This window comes from Prionailurus bengalensis, chromosome B2, assembly GCF_016509475.1.
Source record: "Prionailurus bengalensis isolate Pbe53 chromosome B2, Fcat_Pben_1.1_paternal_pri, whole genome shotgun sequence".
Classification (NCBI taxonomy): Eukaryota; Metazoa; Chordata; class Mammalia; order Carnivora; family Felidae; genus Prionailurus; species Prionailurus bengalensis.
The window spans coordinates 48,952,953-48,979,398 of record NC_057349.1 but is presented as its reverse complement, the minus strand read 5'-3'; the positions used below and the strand labels follow the sequence as shown (position 1 = coordinate 48,979,398).

Sequence of the window (26,446 nt, the reverse complement as noted above, 5' to 3'; positions counted from 1 at the left end):
CAAACTCCTCTGTTTGCATTGATGGATTAAGGCCAAAAGCCGTGCTGACCTTCATATCCTGAATGGATTTTCTTCATATGCTGCTAGAATAATTTCGGTTTAGAGAAAGACCCAGTACATGTTTAATAATCACTTGGCAGAAACTGTTCAAATTCACCATTGTTTAAATTCAGATTATTACTTACTAGTTGCATAAATTTGGACAAGTCCTTTAACCTCTTAGCCTTGTTATATATGAATATTTAAAATTGACCTAAGAATCATACTTAGGGCACCTGGGTGGCTTAGTTAAGCATGACTCTTCATTTTGACTCAGGTCAGGATCTCATGGTTAATGAAATCAAGCCCCATGTTGGGCTCTGCACTGGCAGCATGGAGCCTGCTTGGGACTCTCTTTCTCCCTTTCTGCCCCTCCCCTGCTCGCTCTCAAAATAAATAAACTTAAAAAAATAATAATAATACTTCTCCAGATTGCTGTGAGGATTAAATGCTAAGATGCATGTAAAGCAATTTGGGGATATAGCCATAGACAGTGTATCAGCCAGGTTTTGCTGTAATTATGTGTAACAAATACTCCCCAAATCTCATTGGCTTACAACAACAAATATTTTCGCTAGAATCAGTTGCAGCTTCTGTGTTCTTCAGCTCTGCTACCTTTGCCTTCATTCAGGCACTAGATGTCATTAAGGAATTCTCCTTTCATGACAGGGAACATAATAGCAAATGACCTGGTGAAAACTTGCAAAGTATTTTAAAGCATCAACTCAGAATTGGTATTACTATCACTTCTACCCAAATTTCATTGGCCAAAACAAGTCACTAGGACAGGCTAAATTTTAGTAGTTAGGGAAGTATACACTTCCTGAATGGAGAAAGAAGAGTGAATATTTGCTGAACAGCAATCCACTCTACCTCAGAGAAGTTTACTGCATCTCATTTTCCCCCCATTTCTCATTTCATCATGTGACAATTGGCTCTTCTGTGTATAGTCTACATGATAGCATCTACTTTGCATTCTCTAAATTACATCACAATTTCCTCCTCTCTCTTTTAATTTCAAATTAATTTAAATTACTTTTCTTTGTAAACAGGTACTTTGGAAAATCCCTTAGGAAAAGAGCAAAAGCTTCTGATTCTCCTTAGGGCCTCAGAAGGAGTTTTCTGTGACCGTTTCAACGGAATTCATGTTGATCCAGGAACAATTGGTAAGAGTATACTATAACTTTTTATTAAAAATGAAATGAAATGTATATTTCTGTGATGGAGAAGTGACATTCATAGAACACATACTAAATTTCAGGCACTCTTCTAGATAATTTATATTTATTATTTCACTTACCAGGTCTTCTGTACCAGTGTCCATTTTACAGATGTCAAAAATAGGACTCAGAGATGATTAACAATATGCAGAAGGCCACACAGCTCTATAGTGTCAGAGCTTAGATTTATATCCAGATAGGTCAGACACCAAAGCCTGGACTAAGAGTCTGTTATCAACTATAAATATTATGTGGTTGTTGATATACATATTTAATTGATCTAAAAAAACACGGTTGGCAGTTTCTTTATTTGGTACTGCCACAGCACCAAATCCTATTTTAAAGTTGACCTATGTAAAAGCATAGAAACTGGGACCAGGATTATATAACTAGGATGTGAAGCCTCACAATAACTCCATATTAAGGGATAGGTATAAGAAGCTGCTTATTCTAACATGTTTTTTTTTTTTTTTGCTTTCTTTGTATGGCATTACTAATTTTCTAAGATTTCAACAACCCAGTAAAATGGAAGCAGTCATGTTAGGCTAATATGAAGTTTGATAACCTAGTTTCAAAAACTGTAACCATTGCAATATAGTACTGTACTTTCAGAGGGCTTTATTGTTTCAAAAGGATTTTTCATACATGCTTTTATCTTTTTACGAATATAAGGTTCAAGAATATTTTTACTTTTTTACTAGATGGATAACAGAACATTCCATTTATTTTTGCCTGTGGTATCCACTCTGTTTGGTGCAGCACCACATTGGATTAAACTTTGCTTTAGTATAAAAGGATGCCCATCTTAATCCTCAACTCCAGCCATATGGCCAAGCTAGTGTGTTTGAAATTTTCTCTGATATTAAATTGAATAAGGAATGAAATATTTCTCTGTATGCTTAAAATTGTATGATACCAGGGTAAATTACAGATTTTAATTTTTTTACATAGTATAATCTTGAAACAAGGAATGGGAGTTATTTTATAGTAAATCTTTGATGATTAGAAATGATCAAGAAATCTACTTGTCTGATCAGTCTAGTTTTCTGCATAACTCAGTTAAGGAAATTAACTGGTTTTCACCAAAATCGTTGTTGGACATTTCTTTAAATTACTTCACGTTCCTCCCCTTCCTACTTTACTTAGCCAATAGTGAAAAAGGTGGAATATTTTTAAAGATGATGATGATGATATCATATGAAATGTTTAGAGATAGGCATATATATATATGACTATCATTATGAAAGATCGATTATTCCAGGACATGTCTTAAAAGTTAGAATACTTGTTGCATTTCCATTAATCCTGATTTTTAGTTTTGTGACTTTTTCTGAATTAGAGAATGGAAAAAAATATAGATAGTGACATAAACAGGTGGTTGGGTTCTAACTGAGAATTTTTTTTGCTTACATTGTATTAAAACTCAAAGCATAGTATTTGCACCTTACTGGTATTTGGGTTTTTTTTAATTCAAGTTTTCTGCTAAAAATTGTGAAATCTTTAGATTTCAGTATTAGTGATATATTATGCACCAATCCAGGCATAAACAAACAATACATTTGGGTACAGGAAGAAAATGTTAGAACTTTTATTGAATCATATGTGAAGATATTCATATATGTGTATGTTTATCTAAAAATAAATAAATACACATGCATTAGGAGTGCATGATCATAATTTTGTTACTGCTTGGGTTCTGCTCAAAACATTTTGAGAGCATTGGAATATGAGGAATTGTGCTACATGTGATTTTAAACAGCAATAAAACACGTAAGAGGAAAGACCTGAAGGAATAAAACTGAACCGCATCAAGCATATCCCTGGTACGACTTAAATTTATGAGTCTGAAATAAATTATATTTTGAAACAAAGGAGCTAGAGATCTATCCTTTGATATCTGTAATACAAAAAAATATGAGGTCCAACCACTGAAAACAAAGCTAATAGCACCAAATCCCTTACCTCAGGGAATAAAATTACCCTTGCTTTTTGGAAAATGAAGCCGATAACATAAAATATCAAAACCAGTTAACTTCCAACAGAACTGCAAATGGTTTGGAGTCACACAATGGTAGAATGTAACTAGTTAGCCATTGGAGTGGTCCCAACTTTTGGATTACTAGATGTTGTATAGCATGCATTTCTCTATAGCTTTTTGAGAGAATGAGAATAAGTTTTGAAGAAATTATTCTTTGTCTGATAAGATGGACATCTTCATATGTAGTTTCTATACAACATATCCTGCACAGTAACCTCTCTAATGAGCCTTACTTAGGTGGCCTTAATCCTCTAAAATTTCTTGTCCAACAGTTCCTCCTTTTACTTTCAGGGGTATATGGGAAAGTCCAACTTCATGGTGCTTGTCCTAAGAAATCCTGGACCCGTCTTGCAGCTGACATCGCCCCAGGCAACGAGAGGTAAGAAATGAGAGTATGTTAGGGAATGCACTCGTTTGTTAGTTTGCTCCTGTTTCACATTTTGTTACAACATGAAATTAAATTTTAGATTAAGACTCAAAACTCAAGGATGAATAAACAGTAAAATAAGGGACAGATTAAAAAAAAATCTCTGTAACGTAATTGTGGTAGAATAATGCAACCAAAGGCAGAAAAGACTATAGTTTATTTAAGGAGCAAAGTTTAGATAATGCATGTTTACTGCTATCAATAAATCTTTAGAAATATGAATTATATGAGATACTAGATGAAGTAAAACATGAAATCATGATAGTCTGAGTTGAGATGATAGCTGGTTAAGAGAGAGACAAATAAAATAGGATTGAGATGAAGAATATGAAGAATCTTATGGAATTTATTTATTTATTTAAAATTTACTTATTTTTGAGAGAGAGAGCAGGTGAGGGGCAAAGAGCGGGGGACAGAGGATCCGAGCAGGCTCTGCGCTGACAGCACAGAGCCCAATGTGGGGTTCAAACTCACAAACTGTGACATCATGACCTGAGCCAAAGTCGAATGCTTAACTGAATGAGCCACTCGGGAACCCGGAATTCTGTGGAATTTAAAGTGCAACAACAGAATTTAATAATGCACTCACTGGAAGTGGTAAATAATGAAATCACCTCTGCCCCAAAGTGCATAAGCACTATGAAGAACACACCGATGGAATCTACCTGAATGCAGAGGACAAAATCAGGAGACAAAAGTCATAAAAGAGGGGCACCTGGATGGCTCAATTGGTTAAACCTTTGGCTCAGGTCATCATCTCGCGTTTCATGAGTTCAAGCCCCGCATCGGGCTCTGTGCTGAGGGCTCAGAGCCTGGAGCCTGCTTCGGATTCTGTGTCTCACCCTCTCTCTGCCCCTCCCCTGCTTGTGCTCTCTTTCTGTCTGTCAAAAAATGGATAAATGTTAAAAAAAATTTAAAAATCATAAAAGAGAAGGTATCCAAAGTACACATAGTAATTTCTCTTTTTAATAAGACCCCAGAGTAAACACAACAGAGAGAATAACGAAAACTCTACCTAAAATACCTTGGAGTACTTACATTTAATTTCAGTACATTTAATTACAGTGCAAGAAAAAGCAGTGAACAAAGTAAAAGAAAAACAGAAGGGAACATAAAGCTTGTTAACCTTAGAATTCTCTACACCATTAAATATAGGAAGATAGTGGTGTAAAATATATATATGTTTAGGGGAAAAAAAAGATTATGACCAAAGAATTGGACACTCTGCTTAAATGCTATTTACATGTAAAAACAAACAAAGGTATTTTTTGCTTTTTAAGAACTGAAAATTTTTTTTTAAAGTATTCTATTTTTTAATTTTTTTAATTTTTAGAATTAGAGTCAATGTGTGTACCAGTGGGGGAGGGACAGAGGGAGAGGGAGAGAGAGAGAGAGAGAGAGAGAGAGAGAGAGAGAGAGAATTTTAAGCAGGCTCCATGCTCAGCACAAGAGCCTGACATGGGGTTTGATCCCACAACTCTGGGATCACTATCTGAGCCCAAATCAGGAGTCAGATGCTTGAAAGCAACTGAGCCACCCAGGTGTCCCTCAAAAAGTTTTCTAATAAAGAGATTAAATTGATTTAAAGTTCACAAATAAAAATACAATTCAGGAATACTGTAAAGGTATATAAAAATATATTTTAATGGTAAGCATTGAAATAAGTTAAATATCATACTGTAAATATGGTTATTAAAATAAGACAAAGTCTAATTGTTCTTATAAAAGAAACTACATAAAATTTGAAAAGTTAATGTATTAGGGTTCTGTTTATATAAATACGTATAACACATAGGTTATGTGTGTGTATATGTAGAATACATATATTATATGTATATATATGTGTATATATGTATGTATATATATGTATGTATATACATTAGCGTATATAATAGTATATATAAAGAGATGTATTTGAACAAATTGGCTCACATGCTTATGAGTACTGGTAAGTTCAAAATAATGTTGGCAGGTTGATAGGCTGCAAACTCTTGAGCTTTGTCTTGAGGCATAATTTCCTCTTCCTCATGGAAACTTCAGTTTTGCTTTTAAGGCCTTCCAACTGATTGATGAGGCCCATCCACATTATTGAGGGTGATCTTTACTTAAAGTCAGTTCATTGTAGATGTTAGCCATATTTACAGAACACTTTTGAAGCAACACCTACGTTAGTGTTTGATAGAATAACTGGATACTATAGCCTGACCACATTGACACATAAACTAATCATCACAGGTCATAATTCTCAGATAAAACTCTAGGTTCACTACCTGGGACTATGGCCATAGAAAACTGGCAATGGGGTATGAGTGCCAGATGAATTAAATATGAGTCAATTTGTTGTTTAGAATAGGATATATACCTTCCAAATCACCAGATAAGAGAATGAAAGAAACCATAAAATAAATAGTAAAACACAAAAAGACAATAAAATTAAATAGTAAGAGAATTAGAACAATAAAGAAGTTGTAAAAAGACAACGGAAGTAAGAAAGAATAAATCTTCCAGTTATAAAAAGAAAATATGATTCTTAAAAATGACCCTATGTAGGAAAAAATTAGATAATATATCAACATGTAATCACAACTTTTTTTTTACTGGAGGAAAACAAAACCACTGTAGAAAAAATATTTTAATTAAATATTTAATTAAATATCCAAAATTCACTGAATAAAATGAATCATTGAAATAAAAACAAAAAGACTCAAAATTATAAGAAAAGAAAAAATAAAATGTATAAAATAAATACATTTTACATTAATAATAGGACCTCAATCTCTAGGGAGATCCCAGTAGTCAAGAAAGTTTTATACCAGGGGCACCTGGGTGGTTCAGTCAGTTAAGCATCCAACTTAGGCTCAGGTCTTGATCTCACAGTTTGTGGGTTTGAGCCCCACCTCTGGCTGTGTACTGACAGCTCAGAACTGGAGCCTGCTTTGGATTCTCTGTCTCCCTCTCTATCTGCCCATCCTCTGCTTGTGCTCTGTCTCTGTCTGTCAGCAATAAATAAATGAATATAAAAAAAACCTATATCTTTATACCAGATAACATAATATAGAAATCTATAAAGTAGATCTCAAAAAAAAAAATGATAGAAAAATGATGGTAATGAAAGACATTTACTTACCTCTTTGAGTTTTTAACGTTTAAACTAGGTTAAAAATTATAGAGAAAGCATGAAGACATTTGAGTAATATAATAAAGGCAATTTATATATACAAGGAATATAAATATAATTTATCTCAGAATATAAATATAAACCTAATAAATTTTAGTAAACCAAAATGATGTCGAATATGATCACAATAAAATAAATATGAAGTTGAAAACATCTTAACCAACAATCTTAATCTCTTGCAAGATAAAAAAGCAGAAAGGAAAGAATAAACCTTCTAAATAACTTTTGTATGAAAGATATGAAAATTTCAGCAGCAGATTGCTAAGGAAATAACAATAATGACAGTATTGCATGAGACATGGCCAACATGCCATCACATTAAATACTTTCATTTTGAATAGTAAAGTACAAAAAAAATTAAGCTGTCAATATGAGAAACCATAAAGAAAATAACCAGTAAGTCTAGTGAAATTAATTGGTGCAAGATAAAGGCAGAAATTGGTGAATTAGAAAGTAGGAAATTAGTAGACTTGAATTTTTTTTTTAGAGATAATGATTTAGTCCTTAACAACCTTAATTATACAAAGAAAACAATATGTAAAATCTGAAATGATAATTCAAGTATAACAGATGCCAAAGAGATTAGAATTGTAATACAAAAATGTGTATATTATAGAGTGCCATTCTGAAATTTAAAAATATAAGTTATATGTATGAATATAAATTATCATAATTGGCTACAGAAGAATATAGCTGAAACAAAAGCTAAAGACATGAAGTTACCAAAGATTTGTTCCCAAGAATACATTTGGCTGAAATAAATTTATGGCATATTCTTTGAATTTTTTTTTCAACGTTTATTTATTTTTTGGGACAGAGAGAGACAGAACATGAACGGGGGAGGGGCAGAGAGAGAGGGAGACACAGAATCGGTAACAGGCTCCAGGATCTGAGCCATCAGCCCAGAGCCCGACGCGGGGCTCGAACTCACGGACCGGGAGATCGTGACCTGGCTGAAGTCGGCGCTTAACCGACTGCGCCAGCCAGGCGCCCCTATGGCATATTCTTTGAATCATTAAAATATCAGACACTTTTTATGTTGTATGATCTATTCCATAGAATAGGAAAATATGGAAGTTTTTCAATTAGAAAGGAAGTGTAAAATAACTTTTAAAACAGCTGTAAAGATAACTAAAAAAAAAAAGGAAGAAAACTGGAGCAATATTGAAGTGTAAATAAAATGACAAAATCCTAAATAAAACAGCAACAAATGAAATCCAACAGTTTGTTAGGGAAAAAAAGAAAAATCATGATTGTAATTTATTCAAGCAAAGAAGGATGGTTTAAAATGAAATAATTCTTTGGTATAATTTATTGAAGCCATATATATATATATATATATATATATATATATATATATGGACCATATATATATGGACTAAGAACATGATCAATTTGGTACAAAACTGAAACACATTTAATAAAATTCAGCTTGCATTCTTGGAATAAACAGTAAATTAAGACTACAAGGATATTCCTTTAAATCAATGTTTCCTAATAGAGTGGTTTAGCCATTACCACTGCTTTAAATACTGATATAAAACAGATAATTAAAAATCTGTTTCAAGCAACTTTCTATTTTATGGAAACACTGACACTAAAAATTACTGTGTATTATAACAGTCATTAAACATTATTATTAAAGTTTTAGCCAATGTATGGAGTCAAGGAAAAAATGTGTTTGATGTCACTATTAAAAGAAATCCAAATTATCAGTTTGTAGATTATCAGATTTGTAGATTATATATATTTTGTCCTAGCACAGTAGAGAATCTGAAAAACTACCAGTTGCATTCAGTAAGTGCACAAATCAATAGCTTTTGAGTATTTTAATGTAAAATCCTATTTTAAATTTCAATTTAAATTATCTAGAAATAAACTTAAGAAAAATGACAGGAGCAATGGAAACAAAGCTATAAAGCACTGGTAAGAGATATAAAAGAGTAAAATAAATGGTGGTGCATAATATCAGTGGAAAGACTCAGTAGTTTAAAATCTAATGCAAGTTTTTTTTTAAACTTTATTTATTTTGAGAGTGAGAGTGTGGGAGCAGTGGAGGGGCAGAGAGAGAGAGAGAGAGAGAGAGAGAGAGGGAGGGAGAGAGAGGGAGGGAGGGAGAGAGAATCTCAAGCAAACTCCATACTGTTAGAGCAGAGCCCAACACAGGGTCAAACTCACAGACCGTGAGATCATGTCCTGAGTGGAAATCTAGAGTCAAACACTTTACCATCTGAGCCACCCAGGTGCCCCAAATCTAATGCAATTTTAACACAAGCCAAATATATTCATTTGAAATCTGATTCAATAATTCTAAGTCTTTTGGAATAATAAACACTTAAAGATAGCCAACATTACCAGTTATTTCTAGAAAAAATATATTCCTTTAATGTGAATAATTACCCTATTGCTGTTGGCACCAAAACAGAGGAGAATGCCTACCAATAGGCTCAGATATGCGTTACCACTTAGAATTTGAACAAATTAGCATTTCAATTTAGCTGCAGACTTGTGCTGGAGTAATTGGTAAACACTTTGGAAAACTATAAAATTAAGTTCTCAAATTGTGCTTCGCTTAAAAAAATATAGATGGATTAAAAAATTAAATGTAAAAGCTCATAAAATTACTTGAAGAATGTTTAAGTAAGCATTATGTAATATTAAAGGAGGGGAGACCTTTCTTATAAAAAATGCAACAGTTGTAACAGCAAGAAGTCATAGATTTGACAACATGAAAATCAGTATTTTTGCATGCCAATTACAAAATGTGAAGGCAGATGATAAACCTGAAAATATTTACAATTTATAATAGTACAGATGGAGGGCTAATATTTTTTATGTAAAGAATACTTAGGAATTAAAGGAAAGCAATATGAACGTACTAGAAGAGTAATCATTAAAGGGTTTGAATACACGAGCCCCAAAAGAAGACATACATTTGACTATGAAGCATATAGAAAAATGTTCTTCCCTAGTAGAGTTGAAATAAATGTTAATTAAAACAAAATTAAGCACTATTTAAAAATATTTCATTACCAAAGGGGAAGATTGAAATCCATGTTGACAAAGGGGAGGATATGTGGGCATTCAGGCTAATATTAGCCTACTTTTGCAAATAAACTAAAATAGCATTTATGTATGCATCTATGTGGATAGAGATGTCTGGAAGAACATACAGCATAGCAAGGATTCCTGTGGGAGAGATGATAGTTAGCTCCTGCTCTGGTATGCTTTTCTTTATGTACAGAATTTCTTCATAAAGTAGTTATTACTTTTGAACATTATTATTGTTTTTATTCAACATAATTTTTGTGAATTCTTACCCTATGTCAAACATTGAGTTATGGCCTAGAGATACAATAATAAGTAAAAATTGACATGTCTCTGCACGCAGACATTAATGAAATAAATATAAAGTAAATGTAAAAATACATATCTGATAAATGCTATGAAGGAGGGCTTTATAGGATTCTGAAAACATGAATACGGGATCCTGAGGCAGTAATGGAGGTTGGAGAAAGGCTTCCTGCAGAGTGATTTCAGAGGTGGGAACTAAAAAATGAATGGCTTTTAATTAAGCAAAGTGGGGTCGGGTTTGTGTGGAAAGAGCACACCAGTGAGAGCAAACAGCATTGAGTCATTCAACAAATATCTGATGGGTACTTACTATGTATTAGGTGTAGTTGTAAGTACCATATATGTAAAGCTAAATTTGGAGAGATCACTATCCTCTGGGAGTTTATATCTTCATAGACAATAAAGAAGCTAATACAGAAATACAAACAACATAGCTGCAGATTATAAAGTGTGCTAGTAAGGAAAGCAACAGAGTGGTATAATAAAAAATAACTGTGGAGTGTATGGGGTACCCTTTTAGACTAACTGGATGTGGGAGACCTCTCTGGAGAAGAAAAGTTTGAGCTGAGATCTGAATGGTAGGAGGCTTACTGCTGTTTGATGAGATTGGGATAGAGAGCTCAGTGAAGGAGGGACATCCAGTATTGTCTCTGAGGTGGCCTTTGGGGAGTAGGTATAGAGAAATCACTGTAGGTGTACCAGAGTGAGGAGAGGGGAGAGTGGTATGATACGGTAGATGCCAAGTCACATGATATCTTGTTTAGGTGTGAGAGGTCAGACTGGAAAATCACTGAGGAGTTTAGAAGGCAATTGATAGAATGTGACTTATGTGTTGAAAATCACTCTGGCTGCTATACATATGATGAATGGTGGGGAAAAAAAAGCAGAAGCTGGGCTAGGAGTTTGGAGATCAGTTGAAGCCAAGCATCATGGCAGCTTGACCTTGGAGGACCATGGAGGAGCCAATGGAGATGGAGAGAAGAGATAGCATGTCTGGACAGGCCAATGAACTGAATGTTGAGGTGAGGGAAGTGCTTCAGATTTTTTGAGCAACCTGGTGGATGGTGAAAACATGCACTGAGATGGGAAGACCAGAAGAGGAACAGATATGCCAAGGTGGAAGGTGGCAGGGACATGCCAAGTGGAAGACATGAACTGAAGATATCAAGGAGACAATTAGATATGTAATTTAGGGCTCTTACAGTAAATGATGGGAGTCTTCCAGGAAGTAGATGATATCACTGATCAAGAAGACAGGCAGAGGAGCAAATTGGAGCCTGGAAATGAGACTGGGGTTGGTCTAAATCTTTAGAAGTTGATAGAGAAAGGGACACCTGGGTGGCTCAGTTGGTTGAACATCTGACTCTTGATTTTTGCTCAAGTCTTGATGCCATGGGATCAATCCCCATGTCATGCTCCACACTGAGCACAGGGCCTTCTTGGGTTTCTCTCTCTCTCCTTCTGCCCCTCTCCCTCCTCTGTCTCAAAAAAAAATTGTTTTAACCTTAAGAAAAAGAGAAAATGATAGAGAAAGAGTCAGTACAGATGACTGAGAAGCAGAGGCCCAAGGGGTGATTCTGTATTGGGAGGAAGAATGGACCACACAAGGGACTTGGAGGAAGGTTAGGTTGACTGATTTGGAGAGCAAGGGCCGAGCACAATAGTGTTCCAAGGAGTAGATATGGGTCAGGACATATTCACTGGCAATATCAAGAATTTTAGTTTTTACCCTCTAAGAGCATTGTAAAACTGTTGTAAGTTTCTAAGAGGATAGTATGGATAGGAGGGAGTGCTCATAAACACATTTCTATATCTAAAAAAAATCGTTTTAGGTACAATGCAGACAACAGCAGGCATCAAAAATGGATCTAGGGACACTACTTAGGAGGTGCAAGCAAGAGAGAGTGTAACCTATGGTCAGGAGCTGAAGTACCAATGGAGAGAAGTGGGCAGATTTAGACACAGGAGATAAAAAAAAATATAAGATGTATGGGATGTGAGATACTCTCTTGGTTTCTGGACTGCAGACATGGATGGTGGGGCCATTCACAAAAAGAGGATTAAATTTTGGGGAAAACATTATGAGTTTAGATTTGGTCATGTTGACTTTGAAGTGCCTGATACCCAAAAGGATCTGTGAAGTAGGCATTTCAAGCAAGGATAAACAGGAAACTTTAATTATAAGGTTAGCAAGCTGGAATTTGGCACGAGCCATTATGAATGGATTTTTCTTTAAAGAATGTGTTAGAAATGTAATCCACAGTCAGCTACAGGCTATTTTGAAAGAAATTCAATTTTATTGATGAAAGTGATCTATAATAACTACCATTTATTGAGTTCTTCTTATGTGGGTTTACTCCATGTCAGGCATCTACCAAACATTTTATGTACATTATCTCATTTAAACCTCTCCGTGCTATGTCAGGTATTGTTATATGCATTTACAGACACAAAAACTGAGGAGAGACAAGTTAAGTAAAATTTCCAAGTTTATAAGTTTGGAACTCCAAGCTAGGAGTTCCTGGGGCTGATTTTTATTTTTTTTTAACATGGTTTGTCTGATTCCATTGCTTGTATTCTAGTGTTCTGTATGATACAAATATTAAAAACCAAACTTCTTAGTATGAGTCATGATGAGTTTTTAGTGAGTTTATATGGATGATATGTAATGATCACAGTGCAGTCATTTTATGGAGAGCCTTCCTTTTTTAAACCTCTTAAAAATGTAAAATAATTGAAGCCTCATAAGAAGTTGCAAAACTAGTACAAAGTTCTCATGTACCCTTCACTCAGAATTCTCTATTTCATAGCCTAAACATTATAAAATCCAGCAAGGTGATGTTAGTATAGTATTAACTGGAGTACAGACCTTGTTCAAACCATTTCTTAAAACAGTGACCTCTGGTTTTCCTTATTTTAACGTTTATTTATTTTTGGGACAGAGAGAGACAGAGCATGAACGGGGGAGGGGCAGAGAGAGAGGGAGACACAGAATCGGAAACAGGCTCCAGGCTCTGAGCCATCAGCCCAGAGCCCGACGTGGGGCTCGAACTCACGGACCGTGAGATCGTGACCTGGCTGAAGTCGGACGCTTAACCGACTGCGCCACCCAGGCGCCCCTGGTCTTCCTTATTTTAAAAGTCAGCTTATGGGGAGCCTGAGTGGCTCAGTTAGTTAAGCGTCTGACTCTTGGTTTCAGGTCAGGTCATGACCTCAGGGTTGGTGAATTTGAACCCCACGTTGAGCTCTGTGATGACAGTGCAGAGCTTTCTTGGGATACTCTCTCCCTTCTTCGCTACTCCTCCTCTGCTGGCTCTGTCTCTCTCTCTCTCTAAATAAGTTAATACACTTTAAAAAAATATTTTAAAAAGTCAGTTTAATACGTCTTTCTAATATATTGTTATGGGGACAGATTTTACTCAGACCTCTTTATGGACTTTCGACAACAGAATTGCATATCTGAATTTATTTTTGTATAATTGGTTTATTATATGAAGAATGTTAAAGTGAAATCTCCAGAGGAAAAATTTCATGTTAACTTTATATATATTTTTTAATGTTTATTTATTTTTGAGAGAGAGAGAGAGAGAGAGAGAGAGAGAGAGAGAGAGACAGAGCATGGGCAGAGGGCGGGCAGAGAGAGAGGGAGACACAGAATCCAAAGCAGTGTCCAGCTCTGAGCTGTCAGTACAGAGCCTGATGCGGGGCTTGAACCCCCGAACTGTGAGATCAAGACTAGAGCTGAAGTCGGATGCTTAATGAACTGAGTCACCCCAATGCCCCTCATGTTAACTTTATAAACTTATACTTATTTCTTATACTACCAATGGCAGTAGGCTTAGTAAGATATTTGAAACAATATTATTTTCTTTTGTTATATGATACTATACAAATTGATCTCTAAATTAAGTTACTCTTTATAGTTGCTTGCTTAAATTGACCTTGGGGGAGGCTGATGAAGAACATGTTGGATTTTGAGGATTTCAGATCAGTCAAGAGAAGTTATATTTATACTTAGATTTAAAGAAATTATTTTTTTACCCATTAGAAGTATTAAGTAGATGTTGTACTCTGAGTCATTTAAAGGTGAACAGGTATTCTTTGAAATTCAATTGTTACTTAATCAATCCTATGATGAAGGTTTTAGATTTTATCCTCGTCATGGCAGGAGTTTGAATAGAGTGGGGACAGGGTCCAGTTTATGTTTGCATCTGATTCATGCTGTGTGGGGAACCGAGTGTTGCAGGATCAAGGGTGGAAGCAGAGAGACTGTTAGGACACTGCAGTAACATTGCCGTCTTTCAAGTGACATAAGCTGGTGGCTTAGATTAGGGTGGTCATGAAGGAGGAGGATGGGATGGTGAAATACGCATTGAAGACAGAGGAAACATGATTTGCTGATGGATTGGGTAGAAGGAAAAGTAAAGTCCCAAGATTACCGTAAAAGTTTTGACCTGAGCAACTGAATGAGGACGGCTCTCATCCACTAGGAAGAAGAAACTGGGAGAAAAGTAGGTTTATGGGGAACTTTCTTCAGAAGTTCTCATATTTTTCTCATTCCTTTTCTCATTTGCTTTGAAAAAAAAATTTTTAATGTTTATTTGTTTTTGAGAGAGAAAGGCAGAGCCTGAGCAGGGGAGGGGCAGAGAGAGAGGGAGACACAGAATCCAAAGCAGGCTCTTTGCTCTGAGCTGTCAGAGGCGGGGCTCGAACCCAAGAACCGTGAGACCATGACCTGAGCCAAAGTCAAACCTACTGAGCCACCCAGGCGCCCCATCTCATTTGGTTTTTAAAGAAAGTGTATAGATATTACCCAGTCCCTTCATCCTCTTGTTCCCTATGTTTCTTGAGTAATGCATCAATTTACTCTGTTATTTATAAGGAAATATCTCTGAATCAAATAACAAATCATTTGCCATCTCAACCTTTCCCCCCGGACCTTGGCCTTCTTTACTGACATCACCCCCGACTTTATCTTTTTTACTGTCTCCTGTATCAAATTCCTGATGGTTTTCTTTGGATGTATATTGTTTGGTTACTTCCTGTTCTCCTTTCTGATATATTCCCACTTCACACAGGACTCTCAAGAACAACTGTTTTTACCCAACTCCCTAAAAACTTGATAAATAAAATAAGGGGCACCACAGTGCTCTTGCACTTTCTCTCACCTTTACATTTCCTGCTTATCCTTATAATCCACCACATCTTCCGCAAGACCTTTGATCTCCCTTCCAGCACACATTGTTTTCTTACCATCTCAGTGATGGAATGTGGTTTTTTGCTTTATCATTTTAATAAAAATAGGCTTCCTTGTGACTGATACTAAGCTACTTAAGGTGTCTATGTCCTCTTCCTCCAAGTGGCTTCTACAGGAACAGAAACATAATATTTTTTATTGAGTCTCTATATTGCTCAGCCTCTAGTACACTGCAGTACACAAAGAAAACTTCTAATAAATGCCTGCTACCTTGAATGGATGTGTCTTTTCTGGAAATCAGAATTTATTGAGCCTCTTGATTCAGTGTCATATCATCTAATAAATGAGAATCTTACATTTATTTTTAAAAACCACCATAATTTATTTCACTTATTACTCAAACTTCATTATTATTCTATAACAATTTAGTTCAAGAAATATTAGAATACAGATTTGGTGGCCTTCTTCATTTATTGGCAGGAGTTCAGGATTATATATGTAGCCTTCAAAAGAAGATGATTCTGGGGCAACTGGGTGGTTCAGTAGGTTGAGCATCTGACTTTGCCTCAGTTCATGATCTCACAGATTGTAGGTTCAAGCCCTGTGTCCAACTCTGCGCTGACAGCTCAGAGCCTGGAGCCTGATTGGATTCTGTGTCTCCTTCTCTCTCTCTTCCCATTCCACACTTACACTCTGTCTCTCTCAAAAATAAATAATGATTAAAAATGAAATAATAATAATAAAAAAAGATGATTCTGTCTGGTCCAGTGAACTGGTGGGCCCTAATCTCAAACTGGCCATTGTCTCCATGCTGAGAAAAGTCACATGAGTTAGGAACGTAGGATGGAAATAGTATACTACAATGAAAAAAGCTTGAACTTTGGGAAACGGCAGACTGTAACAATTCTAATTGTGTAATGAGCTAAATGTGTCATTTTTTGAGTAAACTATTCTTTCTAACCCTCAAGTTCTTATTCTATGATACAAGGAAAAACTGCCTTGCTAATAGAGTAATTATAAGGAATAAGTGAATCGATGAATGTAAAGTGCTTAGCCAGTTTCTGGCTCATAATTTGTCTCGGGACATGCCAGTTATCGTGCTAATAGTAAAAATAAGTAAAATTAGCCTTTCTAATCCATTCGGGAGATTGTGCCAGGACCTGCCACAACTCTCGCATTTCTCTATTTCAACCTCATTTGCATCTAAGGAAGAAAAGGTTTCTACATTCTGTAGGGTACAAGTGAACCCAGACCTGTCAGGCTTTTCCTAGCTTTACCACTAGAGAGAATAAGTTTTTCTCTCCCCTTAGTTTCTGTGCAAAAGTCCAGGCAACTGTAGTTGATAGCACTGTATTGTATAATTGAAGTTTGCTAAGAGAGTAGAACTTAAATATTCTCACATGAAGAAAGGTAAGTATGTGCGGTGTTGGATGTGTTCATTAACTTGATGAGGGTCATCTTTTTGCAGCGTATACAGATACCGAATCATCACATTGTGCACTTTAAATATCTTATATTTTGTTGGTCAACTATACCTCAGCAAAGCTGATAAAATGAAGCCCAAGGGATGGACTTTCCCAAACAAAGGCAGGTTAGATCCCTTGCCCGCCTGTCAGCAAAGGGTTTGTGGAATTATAATCAGTAGTGCTCACTAGGACATTTAATTAGGTTGGCGGTTAAGGAGAGCAGATCTCAGAAAAGACGTGGTGGATTTCATCGAATAAAGGAGAAAGGAAGCCAGGTAGACAAATAGTTGCCATTTTTGATAGCTTTTCCTATCATCGTCAATGTCTGCATCGCTACAGAATTCTATTTCTTCAATACCTCACATAGTGTAATGCCAGCTGAGGGTCAGCAGTACATTTCCTGGAACTGAAAAAATGAAAAAAAAATAAACGGAAGTGTAAAAGCAAGCCTTCAGTGTTAGAAGTCTATCTATGGCTATCCCTGTTCCTGGGAAGAAAACATGTTGGCATCTGGGACATTGAGCCTGTGGTCAAATGCTGCTGTCATCATTAAGACCTCCCTGATGTTTAGTTAACAAATGCATTTAAGTTGTAGGTGTTTATATATGAATGCTTTATGCATGGTTGTAAAAACTTTTTAAATGAAATTTGAAACTATGCATTTTTTCTTTTTTTTGTAATTATGTTCTTTTGGCCAAAAAATACGATATTTTCTCAAAACTAGATAAAATGTTAGTGCCTAAATAAAGAAAACTGTGCTGGCATCTTGTTTATAGATTTTTAAAGGTTTTCTTTTGGGAGACTTTTGCAGTGATTATTCATAGTTTCCTGTGTCTTTTCATATGGTTTTCATTTGGGTCCAGTTATGTTGCAAACAGCTCTTTTAATATTTTTGTTTATTTATTGTTTTAGGTGTGTTTTGCTCAGAACAGAAAGGTCTATCTTGTCCCCTGTAGCTATAGGACTCTCATTAGTAATAATCAGATAGCTGGGCTAGTTGAAGGGTAACCAAATAGTAGAAGACCATCAGTGGGAAGTGTGGATGTTGGAATTTAAGGAAAACTGATACTCACCCAGACCAACAGAACCATCTAAGTTATTGATAACTGGGACCACCATTTTCTTTGAAGTTACCACTGTGGCTATGTGGACGCAGAGCAGAAGGGGCCATACTCCTTTGCCATATATGTATGGTCCTTATGAGATACAGATTCCCAAGGCTTCTGGAGTATAGAGGAGAGATTAATGTTCATGAACTTAAAACGTTTCAGAAGCCTTAATGGAAAAGGTCACCATAAATTCATTTATATGTTTAATATAAAATTTGGGCTACTAACTTCAATAGGTCTTTGTTTCTTTTTGTTGAGAACATTGCTATGTGATATAGGGTTTATATAACTAGGTGGTCATATTTTCATTAAATATTACCTTACAGTATCAGAGTTGAATAGCCACAGAAGGCAAGAGTATAAAACCAATTGCAAGGCAGCAGTATCCATTGTGTCAAGATTGTGGTGGAACAGAAGCAGGGGTTGGGTGTTCAGTGACACGACTCCCATGGGAAGATTTCTTGAAGGGAAAGGAACTTCAGTCAATTTTTAAGAATGAGGCTGAAGGGCAGGGTAAGAACAATAGTATTTTAAGTGACAGGTGAGAAGCACATAGCTATTTCCTGAGAGAGTGAGCAAATTCATCTGGCTGGAGCAGAAGCCTTATTTAAGGAAGTTGGGGAATGAGATTTTATTTGTTTTAGTTTACATTAGGGTTTGCTCTTTGAGTTGTACATTCTGTGGGTTTTGGCAAATGTATAAGGACATGTATCCATCCTTACCATATCATACACTGCCTTGATTGTAGTCCCTAAAAGTTACAAGCTGGTAGCTGCATCACTGTTTAAATTGTAGGATAATGCACTGGGATATGGACCCACTACTTCTAGTCTCTCTCAGCTTCTGAGAGGTTCAGTTTTATATACAATTAAATTCCTGCACGGTGAAGTAAAAGTAGCCATCTCTGTGAGTACACAGTGTAGACACAATGTAGAATAGACAGGGTAGAACATAACTTTTTGGTTTTTATTTGTTTTTCAATCCCTAAATTACTACCTACTTAGAGTTAATATGAAGAACTAGATAATGGTGTAAATAAATGTGAGAATGTTTCATTCACTCTTGTCTTTTGTACATTAAAGAACATGCACTACTTTCTAAACAAAAATGGTCTGAAACAGGCAAACAGGGTGGGCTCTTTATCCTACCAACATTGCACACAACTACTCCCAGTATAGAAAGTACCAGAGCTGTAGCAAGGGCTGTCTTCGTGAAAGATGGAGTCTGTCCCAGCAGGAGCTGACTGGCTGGGGGCGGTCATCCACATACATCCTGGCCCAACCAGGTGGGGCTTGCAAGCAGGCATCCTGAGAGAGAGGCGGAGGGACACTTATACCACCCAACTCCAGGGTCAGGGGCTCTCTTTAGGCCTGAGGGGAGCTCTCTGGAAGTCCCTAGGAGTGGTGTGAGCCTTCCTGTTGCCTCATGGGCCTCTGGGAAAAAGATCTCATGTATCGCTGTGCTGTGTCCTGTGGAGAGACCACACTGTGGCTGATAGTCTCGGGGTGAGCTTAGAACTCACAGACCCTGCCCTAAAAATTCCCTGTGTCCACAAGAAATGAGTTTCAATTCTTTTCACAAGAAACTCTTCAGAACATTATGGTACCTATTGTCTGAAGAACTTTATTCAGCAGTATAGATAATAATAAAAAAGATTATCCAGGTAATACTGACTGTGAAGGAAAGGATCAGTTTCAATTGTGCTGCTCATTGACTTTGGTGTGACTTTATATCCATAGGCTTATTTTCTTTTTAAAAAAGTATTTTTTTCTTACCTGTTAAATTAGAAAATTTAGATTTAAGTGAAAAATCACTACTAAACTCATCATCTATAGGTGGGCTAGCATTTTACAGTGTATCTTTCCTGTCTTGTGTGTGTGTGTGTATATGTGTGTGTGTGTCTGTTATTTTTATTTGAAAAACAAAGTGGGCATATTGTTTTATATTCTGATTTTTTTACTCCATACATCATGAACAAAATGCCTTATAATTCATGCTCTGCAACAGTGTACCTTTTAAATGACTCCATAGTATTACATTGTATAAGTCACAGACTTTTCATAATTTCATGGATTATCTTTATATCATTCTGAGATGTGGGGGTATTGCTTTTCATTACCATTTAGCCAGGGAAGGACTACAAGTCAGACAGGTGAGGCAATGTCATTTAGTGGAAAGAACCTGGACTTAATCAGGAGTCTTCCCTTGTCCTAATTCAAACTAGTCTTGAGTTTTGTTATTTAATCTCTCAGACTTAATTTTTTTGAATAATTAAAAAATATTTTTAATGTTTATTTTTGAGAGAGAGAGAGAGACAGAGACAGAGAGTGAGCAGGGGAGGGGCAGAGAGAGACACACACACAGAATCTGAAGCAGGCTCTAGGCTCTTGGCTGTCAGCACAGAGCCTGATGTGAGGCTTCAACTCATGAGTCATGACATCATGACCTGGGCCGAAGTTGGACGCTTACCTGATTGAGCAACCCAGGTGCCTCTTATCTCTTGGACATTAGTTACTTTGCCTTTAAAAACCAGCAGTTGCTTTAATATTCTGTAACTTACGTATCACCACAAATCAGGAACAATGATAAGACTAATTTCTTTCATTAAAACTGTAACAATTGATAGTAATCTTTTTATTTTCCTCTGTGACTCTCTCCCTGACTCTCCAACCTCAGGTGCACAGATGTGAATTCGTTACAATCTTTGGTTCATAGCAGACTCTTACCATTGGCCCACAAATGATCCCCTGTAATTTATTTATTTATTTAGTGTTCATATTATATAGAAATTGTGTACTTTTCCTTCCTTGCAGTAAACTCTTTAAAGATGTCTACTAGTCAAAATCTAGTCTATTAAAAAATACAAATGACATGTTTTATTTACCATTTTGCCTCTATCACCTACTGTAGAGTCTGGTGCATACCAATTGTTCAATCAATAGATGTTTCATGGACCCATTGCCTGGATGAACATTGAAAGGTAGAGGAGAATCTATTGTCAATGCTGGATAAAATGTGGATGCTAACAAAAGAGTCAGGTTATTAAAATAAACTTATGCCATTGAAGATGGCAATGACTGTGAAGCAGACATATTCACTAGGAAAAAGCTAGGCGGCAATGAAAGACTGAACAAAAGTTTTACCTGATGGGAGTTAAAAAACAAACAAACAAAAATGATCAAACTATTACTGTTTATATTGTGGAGACAGCACAGCACTTAGAACACAGCACACTCAATAAATGTATACCATTAGTCCCTACACTAGCACTGGGATGTCAGAGGGAAGCTTTCAATATTGTCATTTTTCACATGAAGATATGAAACTCAGGAAAGTTATGTGACTTCTTAAGGTCATGTAGCTAATATGTGACACCTTTAGGATAGACATTATATCTGTCTGGCCATGAAGGTATGAGACTTAATGCATGATAATAAGTTGTCCAAAAATGGCATAATAGTTCTTCAGAAAATTTGAGAAAAGGTTTTTTTCAGAAATATCTTTATTATTCAAACTGTTTCCCAATCAGGGAAAAAGATATCCATTCTAAGAAACCATGTGTAGTTGGCGTATATTAAACTGGAACTTTTACTCTTATTCATTTGTCATGTACTTCATGGCTGGAGAATATCTTTGCTATCCTGTACGCATAAGCCAGACCAGTGATTTCATGAGCATTACATTTTTCACAAAAGCCCTTTTTCTCTGTCTTGGCTTATTATTTCTAACTCAATCTCCTTGGTGGGAATTGGTGGTTGTAGTGGATTTCCTTTTCTCTTTGGAACTAGTAGGTGATCCGTGTTGCACTCTCAGTATATTTGATACCATTTTTATGCTATTACAGAATTATAGTTGAGGACACAGTGGATTGGCAACCCCATGACAAAATCATCCTTAGCTCCTCTTCTTATGAGCCTCACGAAGCAGAAGTCCTCACTGTGAAAGAAGTCAAGGCTCACCATATTAGGATCTATGAACGGCTCAAACACCGACACATTGGTAAGGCTTTGGTTTGTTGGTTAAGGAAAGTGGATGGACCAGGAAGAATGTGTACAGCAACCTGACTGGGGATCCTGTGTCCAGTGGCCATTCAGAAGGATGGATAATACCTTGCTGCTCCCTAGACCTGTCCTAGAAGGTTTTACCTCTATTCCTTCATTAATTTTATTGCCTAACTTTTAAAGAACACTTAGATGTGAATGATTTTGTTTTGTTTTGTTTTTTATTTTTAATGGCAAATCTAGAAGTAAGCAGAAAAATTAAGCATCTTGTTCAAGGTCACTGGGTAATTTCATGGCTTAGCCAGAATAAACCTCATGGGAGCTGAATTTCCAGTTCACTTTTTGGCACACTGACTCACACAACCACTTAGAATACAGTACTTACTGTAAATAATGACTTCTTTTTTTCATGCTCAGGATGTGTCCTTCCAGATACTTTATGTACTGACTACTACTAGTATTAACAAAAAGAAAGATAAACAGCCAAACACTTTTATTTCCTCAAAAAAAGTGTGAAGAGTTTTATACACTATGTACAGTTAAAATATTTGCACATAAATGATAAATAGCCATGAGTTTCCTGGTTCAGTCTAATAAATACATTTAATTTAAGAACTCTAATAAAAAATAAAACATGGAAACAGAATGGTTAGGGAATATCTTTTTGTCTCTGATATGAGAGAGATAAATACATGCATTCAACAAGATTATGTCTAAATCTATTTCTAAATCATAGTTCTGAAGATGATTTTTTTTAAGTGGAAGAGAGGGGAGAAATATTCAGTATTCTTTGCCAGTAGGATGCAAGGTGCCTTAAAAATGGAGGGCAGTGAAACAAACCATAAAGGGGCTCCATTCCTGTTCCTGAGGAGGCTCCTTCAGGTAGTGCTGAACTTAAGACCCATCACAAGAGGATGCTGCCCCTGCTCTTTGTCCCTTTACTCCTATATATTGCTGCTTTAGCTCTGTCACTGCCTCAGTCGGTCTGGAATTCTTCACTGTCATGAAAGAGGTCCACAGACAATGTATAACCGCACACTCAAGTCACACGCCTATGAATTTAAGGAAGGAGGTTAGGGACCCCACTAATTGGACAGGTGTGCCCTGACTTCCTTGTCCCAGTACCCACAGTTATTAAGGAGAAATGAATTCTTGCTCTAACACTCTCACTCTGATCCCAAAGAGAGACATGTGAACGAGCTTTTCATTTCTCAGCTGACATTTGTGGAGAATGCCCGAGGAAAAGCATCCTTAATGTTGGTAGGACTTCCGAGGGGAAAGGAGTGTTTTCATTTGTCAGGTTCTCTGGGTCCCCAGCTGGCAATTTCTGAAATAGGTTTTTAAAGTTTTTTTCTTGCCCAATTCCTATTGCCACAGGAAGCGTCCATGTCATGGAGGATGGCCGATACATTCGTTTGGCTGCAGAGGTTGGACTTTTGACCCGAAATATACAAATCCAGCCTGATTCATCATGCAGGGCGAGACTACTTGTGGGGTCCTTTAGAAAGTCCAACAGTGAAGAATTTTCAGGTAAACGGAATTTTAAGTTATTAGGCATTACCGATTAGAGCCTATTCATCTGGGAGACTCAGAAATTCCAGCTGTGAGAATTTTCCTTTATAAAACAAAACATTAAAATTAGATGGCTCCTTTGTGCTCTGAGGAACTATGAATTTTCAGTTCTAATCTGTGCTTAATTATCAGTGTGACGTTAAAATAATATACTAGCGATCAGCACATATGCACATTTTTACCTCAAAGAAAACATCTTCAGCAGATGTGAAATTTCCTCTGCTTTGAAATTATAGATGATTTAATGACCACTTGAATTTTATCTCTTTCTTGAATTTCTATTACTCTTTCCCAGTAGCATGCTGTATCTGATGGCAGGCCTCAGTTCATGCTATAAATTAATAGCGTAAATTTAAATAAAAATGATTTCCATATTCTAGACTGCTTTAATGATCAGTTCAATCTTTCTCATTTCTTTGCAGCTTGAACTCTATTTGAATGCTGCACAATTATTTCATTAGGACATTTTTCTTAAACTTGTGTTCCTTAGGTATTATTCCATAATTGTTTCTTGGTCAAATACATTTGGGAAAGGCTGTCACTGTACCTCCATCTTAGAAAGTCACTGAATATGTGAATATAAAAAAAGACTCTGAAAAGGCCTGGAATAAAGGATATAACTACTTACCAAACATATTGAGTATGAAAGAAACACCATTTGTTGGCACATCTGTTCCTCCAGTAAGGTAAAGGGCAGTGTTTGTACCTTAAATCAAAAGTTCAGGATTCCTGGCCTATGGAACAAACTCTCTCTCCATAGGATCTGTTTCCACGAGTTCTAACAGAAATGACTTCTCTCCTTGCCTCCCTCTCAAAAGACATTTGGCAATATATGGAGACATTTTGCTTGTCACAACTTGGGGGAGTTTCTGGTACCTAGTAGGTAGATGTTAAACATCCCACAATGCATTCTACAACCCGACAAATGCAAGCACAGTCTTCCACCAGAAAGGATTCTCTGGTTCAAAACATCAATAGTGTTGAGATTGAGAAACCATGCTTTAGAAGACTGAAACACAGGCTGAATCCTGGTCTTCTAGAAATGAGACAGGGCCTCCTTTCACTGAAACTGCAGGCCAAGCTAGAACATGGTCACGGGAACAAGTTAGAAGACCAATTCTGACAGTTTAGCACCAAGCCAGTGCTGAATGAGCAGCAAGACTGATGTGGTTCTGAACCTCCGGCATCGCTGATCCAGGGTTTCTTAAATCATCCTCAGGGGAAGAGGTGTTATAGACTGGGATTAAGGGTGGTTTCCACGCCTATTTTATCTTATTTAATCTTTATAAAATTTTTTTAGTGCTTATTTATTTTTGAGAGAGAGAGAGTCAGAGAGTGAGCATGGAAGGGGCAGAGGGAGACGGAGACACAGAATCTGAAGCAGGCTCCAGGCTCTGAGCTGTCAGCACAGAGCCCGATGCAAGGCTCAAACTCAGGAGCTGTTTATGACATGAGCTGAAGTCAGATGCTTAACCAAGTGAGCCACCCAGGTGCCCCTCATCTAATTTTAATATCTTTGTGAGTGAAACATTTTTATAGATGAGGAAACAGAGTCACTGATAAAATTGCCTGCTTATTTGTAAAACTCACTTACAAGCTTGCAAACAATTTGAGGATAAGGTTGGGTCTTTCATTGCTGCTTCATAAGTATAGTAACTGTTATGTATTAAGTGCTGCATAAATGGGAATGAGGAAAGTGAAGAGTAAAAAAAGTCATCTAGCTAGAAAGTGGCAGAGGTAACATCCAAATTGAAGCCTGAATTTCAAAGCCCTTGTTAAATAAATTTTAATTTTGTAATCATTTTTGATTTATAGAAAAGTTGCATCTGTGGTATCGAGAGTTCCTGGGTTCTTTTTGCACAGTCTCCCCTATTGTTAATATCTGCCATATCTCTGGTACGTTTGTCAAAATCAAAAAGTGAACACTGGTGTGTTACTATCAACCGAATTCAAGACGTTACTCAGATTCCACCAGTTTTTCCACTAATGTCCCCTTTCTGTTCCAGAATACAATCCAGTTTCCCACACTAAATTAAGAAGCCTTGTATTTTTCTTTAATGTAACTCAGGACCTGGATGAGGTGGAATTTGCAGGTTATCGGTCAAGGATGCCAGCTATGGGTATTGAACAATCGTAGGGTAGAAAATGAGGCCAAGAGTTAAATGAGGGAGCTTGAGTCAGAGCTCAAGCAGGGGAGGGGCAGAAACAGAGGAGACAGGTAGACATAGAATCAGAAGCAGGCTCTGAGCTGTTATCACAGAGCCTGACGCGGGCTCAAACTCACAAACTCGTGCGAGGATGACCTGAGCCACAGTTGGACACGTTAAGTGTCCAACTGAGCCACCTAGGTACCCCATCATTCTTTTTATGACCAATAACATCCAGCAATTTGTACTTAGAATTGTTATTTCCAAAAGGAAATATAGGAAAAAACATTACTGAATTCTCTACCTAAATGCTCAAGACATTTTAAGTATTTACTATTGATTAGCTTTCAGCCATTGGTTAAAAATGCATATAAGTAAAAAGATTTTGTGCATTTTAAAACTGTGAATTATAACCATGCAAGTATAAGATGTTAAAAAAACACGAATTAAAATAATACTGATATATTGCCTTGACTGAAATTCTAGAACCATCTTCCATTCTACAAAATAAGCTATTTATGTGTGGAATCTAGCATTTGGTGTCCTTTGGGCCATAGTCATATGGAGACAGGTTCAACAGCCCTTTCAGCTCTGTGCTACTGGTGAGGGACACTATATAAAAAAATGTTACCACCAGACAAGTAGTTTCTGGATGTTTTATCATTCTGTGATAATGTCTATTCCATCCACCAGTGCCT

The 26,446-nt window shown here is 36.5% G+C and overlaps 1 protein-coding gene across 1 annotated transcript in view; it reads left to right on the top strand.

The window, feature by feature from the left end:
* PKHD1 (PKHD1 ciliary IPT domain containing fibrocystin/polyductin) overlaps window positions 1–26,446 on the top strand; it is a 484,305-nt gene that overhangs the window by 317,378 nt on the left and 140,481 nt on the right. Inside the window, 4 exon segments of the mRNA XM_043591641.1 lie at window positions 1,092–1,205; window positions 3,589–3,676; window positions 21,873–22,027; window positions 23,407–23,559. Coding sequence (XP_043447576.1) covers window positions 1,092–1,205; window positions 3,589–3,676; window positions 21,873–22,027; window positions 23,407–23,559 — 510 coding nt within the window.